The following is a 5,430-nucleotide window of genomic DNA, read 5'->3' on the forward strand; positions in this document are numbered from 1 at the left end:
TCGACCTCCCTGATATTTGCTGGCAAAGCCACTCAGCCAAGCGCACACGGTCCAGGAGGTTCCTAGAGCATGTTGATGACAACTTCCTGACACAGGTGATTGAGGAACCAACGAGGAGGGGTGTGCTGCTGGAGCTGGTGCTGACAAATAAGGAGGGTCGGGTTGGAGATGTGGAGGTTGGAGGCAACCTTGGCTGCGGGGATCACGAGATGGTAGATTTCAAGATTTCTTGAGGAAAGAACCAAGTGATTCACCCTCAATCCATCACCCTATTAAAATGTAAAGCCTGACAACCGTGGCACCACGTATGCTGCTGTAAATTCCTCCAGCAATCTGTATCTCATTAAAAGAACGGAAGAACGTAACAAGACGGCCAATGGAAACTTGAAAGCAAAAATGGTGTGTTTTCTACGGAGGAAGAGATATTTCCAACTTACAGATAACGCTCACAGATAAGCATGCTAAAGAAGTTGAAGAAAAGTCCGCACCTACATTCGGGAACCAGAAACGTCCGTGGAAGTACAGTGAACTCATCCCTTCTCGCCAGTATGCGTCCCTCCTAGCAACATATATCAGATTATGTTTACTTTGAGTCTATGGATTTTTGTGTTCTGTTGTTCGGCGATGTAGCTGTTCTTGACCTTTTGTTGTAAAGTCATGGCCACGGGTAAAGATGTTTATGTTTTCTTCATGTGCCTTTAATTTTGAAATGTGTTGCCGAAGGCTGGCTGGTCCAAAAAGAAAAGGAGGGGAAACTGTAGGCACAAATATGACTTGGACCAGCCAGCTTGAATAAAGATGGTAGGGACAAGTTAATGCAGCTGGCAAGCTGCTTCCAAGTATCAGAAACAGGTGCTGTGAGTTAATCAGGTGGGCCCTGGGTGATCCCACGGGTGAAAGCAGCATAGAAGGAAGTAGCTAGCAAAGGCAGTGTGGCTTTGAGTCAGCTCTGTTAGTTGTACTACGTTGCCCGTGTATGTCTCTGCACATGCATTACCTAGCCTCTCTAAACCTTTGAATGAGCATAGCTGTAGCCTGCACCACTACAACAGTTACCGATACCTTTTTCTTTCTAGCAGACGACTGTGAGATGATTAAAAGCTACACAGGGAGACCCTGTGACAAGGTGGAAGGCAAAGCAGTAGTTGAATTCAAGGCGAAATCAAGGGGAAATGTGTCCAGGGTGGCAAAAGGCACTGAACAGCATCAGGCAAGGCTCAAAATTTCAAATAGCAGCAACAAGAGTTGTAAAGGACTGTGGAACTTCAGCAGAACTAAGCCTCTCCAAACCTTTGAATGAATACAGCTTGCACCACTACAACACTCGAGTGCCTTTAATCATAAATACCTTTATTAGGGTTGGTGTAAGATTCTCTCGCCTCGCACTTCAAGGTAGAGCTGACAAACAATTCAGGGCACAGACTCAAGGAGTGGTGGCGCCTTGGAGGCAGGTAGCCTTTGGGATGGAGCTGTGCTTCGGTATTCAAATGACATCAAAACGAGCAAAGTTCGCGCAAAGGATAGCAATTCATCAAGATTTCACAGACCTTTGCTCAAGGGGCTAGATGTGCCGCTTACCACCTCTAGAGGACCAGCTCATGCCCATGGATCAACTCGGAGCCTGGCCGCCAAGTCTCCACGCCGCTCCACCCTCCATGGGCGTTGCAGGGGATCGCTGTGCAGCAGATTCCTCACATACCTGCGACAGCTGCACCCCATGCTGAGAGCCTTTCGGTGTTGTACCTTTCCTTAGATTGTGAACAATGCTGATTTTTAACAAAGGGTTTAATATCTAGGCCACTTAAAGAAATTAAGCCACAATACCCCGAGCCCCCGGCCCGCCCCGGTGCTGTGTGATGCTACCGGCTGGTGATGGCAAGAACCCGCTAGGCCCTGCCCCAGCCACACCAAAGGGCATAAATGGCACTGCGCACCCTCTCCACTTGGGGCTTTCCTGCCACGGCACCACGGCCGTCCCAGGCGCCGAGTCCCGCCTCTGACTGCTGCATCCAACCGCTCCCCCAGTGAAAACGGACGGCAGCCTTGGCTGTGCCGTCATCTCCACTGCCCCAGCGCTGCTGTCAGCAACCGGCACTGCAGCCTGCACCCCAGTATCGCTGCTTGCACCCTGGCTCTGCCACCCGCTGCCCATCCCCCAGTACTGCTCGCACCCCCAGACATCGCTGCTTGGCTCAGGGCAGTCCCCGTACAGCAGCAGCAGCAGCAGCCATGCCAGCGACTCTTGTGGGGCCCACCACAGCACCCACAGCACACGACATGAGATTGAACCACAGCTTTATTGCGTGGCGCCAGGCGGCGGCTGCTGCAGGCGCAGCCGGGACAGGGCTCACGGCTCGGCACAGCCGCTCAGTAGCAGAAGAGGGGCTGCCCATCTTCCTGTGCCAGCTGCAGCAGGCACTCGAGCAGCACCATGGCGTTGGGCCGCAGATCCGGCGGCACCTCCTGGCTGACCACGTGGCGCAGGAAGGCCACGTTTGGCTCGGCCGGGAACCAGTACGACCGCTCCAGGCGGCCGTAGGTGTTGATGAAGGCCTCGATTGCGGGCAAGTGCACCTCGGGGACGTAGCCCAGTGCCCACAGTCGCCTCATCACAAACTCATAGTTCCAGATTGCGGCCACGCTCAGATCACGGCTAGCTCCCCGCTCCGTCTCCTCGACCATCTGTGGCAGAGAGGGTACGGTCAGTACCGGCACCCGCGGGTGACCGAGCACAAGGGGGACCAGGGCGCACCGGGCCGTGGCTGTGGGCACTGTGCCCGGCTCCCCGGCTCGCAGCACCAGCCTACCTCCACGATTCCCTCAGGGATGGTGGCGGCACTGAAGCCGCGGTAGCGATCCGCGTTGGGGAAGACGCTGTGGACGATTCGGCGGTCAAGCTGGAAGGCGATCTCGCCCAGCAGCTGCTGCCATCTCGGCTGCCAGCTCTCTGCGGGAACCAGCAGCGTCAGGCACTCATCCCCAAACCAGTGTTTTCCCTCCGTTCCTCCCCCGACACCTGCCAGGGGCTTCCAGAGGCCGCCGTGCCAGCCTTGCCTGTGCACAGGCTTCCAAAGGTTGCTCCCCAGCTCTCCCGCGTGCCCCTGGCACAAGGCGCCCCGATGTTCTCTCCCATGATTCCACCACCCCCGCGCACTCACCTCGCCGGCTGAAGCTTGGCTCCCAAGAGGGGGTTCCGGAGGTCCAGCTCTGCTCTGTCAGTGTCAGCCCCCAGTCCGAAGGGCGGGCAACAGGACGAGGTGTGGATGTTGGCAGCTGCGGCACCCACAGGCCCGAGGCCGCTACAGAGCTGCCTGCGCTCTCACCTGAGCTGGGGAAGGATCGCGGGGCTCTGTGTGGCACAGACACATAAGGGGGTGCTGAGCTGGGACCTGCGCCGCGGTAGCCGTGCTGGAACGGCTGTTGGTCCTGCCGCTCCAATTCCCGTCTCAGCTCTTGGTTCCTATTAAACAGCAGATTTGTCATATCTCTCAGCTGGTCAAAGACCGTGAAGAGTCCGGGCCTGACGCCAGGCAAGTGCCCGCTGGGTCCCGGCTCCATGGCCGCTCCTGGTGCTGGCTCCTGTGCCTCTGGCAAGGCCAGTGCCTTGGGCGCAGGATATCAGCAGCAGGTGGGGTGTGGTCCGAGGTGATGTCACAAAGGGACTGGGTTCTCCATGGTTCTGGGACCCGGCACACGCGCCGGGAGTGCCACGGGGCCCGTCTCAGGGGCACCACAGGCAAGGGGAGGCCAGAGGATGGGAAGGCTGCACCGCCTCTTGTGCTGCGTCTTGGCCGTCCCAGCAGCTCCGGGCCCCGTGTCCCAGCGGCGGCTGCTCTCACAGAGTCATGGAATCATTTTGGTCGGAAGAGCCCCTCGAGCTCATCGAGTCCAAGCCCTCACCTTACACTGACAAGCCTGCCACTGAGCCATTTCCCTCAGCACCTCAGCTCTACTGCTTTGGCATCCCTCCAGGGATGGGGACTCCCACACCTGCCTGGGCAGCCCACGCCAGTCCAACAAGCCTCTCAGAGGCAAAATTCTTCCTCATTTCCCAGCTAAGCCTCCCCTGAAGCAACCCAAGGCTCTTCTTCTCCAGGCTGAACATCCCCATGTCTCTCACTTGTTTTGACTGTCACTTGTTTGCACTGTGGCCACAGTTGAGTTCGTGGGCGAGGTAAGAGAAACATTTTTTCCATGTCTATTACAAACCAGCACATGAATTTTTCTTCTGCGTGTGCCAGACGGTCCCAGTGAAGTTTTCAGAGAAATCACAAAATCGTTACGGTTGGACAGGACCTTGAAGATCGTCGAGTCCAAGCACTAAGCTGACCCTGCCAAGCCCATCCCTAAACTAAACCATATCCCTCCGTCCTTCATCAACCCCCACCTCCCTACAACTCCCCTTTAGCTACTTGTAGAGAGTGGTCGTGTCTCCTCTAGGCTAAACGCCCCCAGCTCCCTCAGCTGCTCTTCACACAACCTGTTCTCCAGACCCTTCCCCAGCGCTGCTGCCCGGCTCTGGACACGCTCCGGCCCCTGCGTTCCTTCTTGCACTGAGGGGCCCAGAACTGGACACAGCACTCGAGGTTGAGCCTCACCAGTGCCCAGTGCAGGGGAACAATCACCTCCCTGGCCCTGCTGGCCACACAGGATGCCCTTGTCCTTCTTGGCCAGCTGGGAACGCTGCTGGCTGACGTTCGTCTGGCTGCTGGTTAACACTCCCAGGTCCCTTTCCACGGGAAAGCTTTCCAACCCCTGCGCCCCAAGCCTTGCTTTTGTGCCTTGCCACAGTGTTTTCCTACGGACCTGGGAGATACAGGCGAGACAACTGCGCTGAGCAGTACCGGGCTTTAAGCAGCCCCTAAAGTTTTAAGGTCTTGCACTTCAGCAAGGTATGGAGTGAACAGCACAGCTATTTCAATCTCCACTTTGAGAGCACGGCTGTTTGAAGCACAGATGCAGAAATTCCGTGTGGAGAACGTGCCTGCCTTCAAGATCAGAAAAATTCCCTGGCAGACCCCCAGTCATTAGAGAGGGCCAAGAGCCATCAGCTGTACACCAAGTACGCATTTGTTGTGCTTATCCCCTCCAGCTGTTGAAAGACAAATGGCCAAAGTCTATTCCAGCAGAAAGGATTTAAAGGGACAACCACTATCGGATGCAGGCTGGGAATGCATGCTGATGGACAGAGTTTTGTAGAGAACAGAGTAAAGAAGACAGGCACAGGCGCTCCCCTCCAATACCTCTGCACAAAGACTGAGTTCCTAGCCTTCAAAGCAAACGGCTGACAAAACAGCAGAAGCAGCGGCCAAATCTGAAAGTCTGGCCTTGATCCCTGGAAAGACACCGAGGATACTGGGCCCGATCCTGCCTTATGAAGAAGGTGGTAGAAAATGTATCGGTGATTTGGCAGCAAAGGAACAAAAAGAC

At 55.9% G+C, this 5,430-nt stretch overlaps 1 protein-coding gene across 1 annotated transcript; it reads right to left on the reverse strand.

Annotated features, from left to right (window-relative positions):
* Positions 1-2,352: 2,352 nt before the first annotated feature.
* Positions 2,353-3,133, reverse strand: LOC133628892 (speriolin-like). Its single transcript, XM_062018854.1, has 3 exons — positions 3,055-3,133; positions 2,808-2,947; positions 2,353-2,682 (listed from the first exon to the last, which is right to left on the reverse strand). The coding sequence occupies exons 1-3, from the start codon at positions 3,131-3,133 to the stop codon at positions 2,368-2,370; spliced, it is 534 nt and encodes a 177-aa protein (XP_061874838.1). The 3' UTR covers positions 2,353-2,367.
* Between the last annotated feature and the right edge of the window lie 2,297 nt (positions 3,134-5,430).

This window comes from Colius striatus, chromosome Z, assembly GCF_028858725.1.
Source record: "Colius striatus isolate bColStr4 chromosome Z, bColStr4.1.hap1, whole genome shotgun sequence".
NCBI lineage: Eukaryota > Metazoa > Chordata > Aves > Coliiformes > Coliidae > Colius > Colius striatus.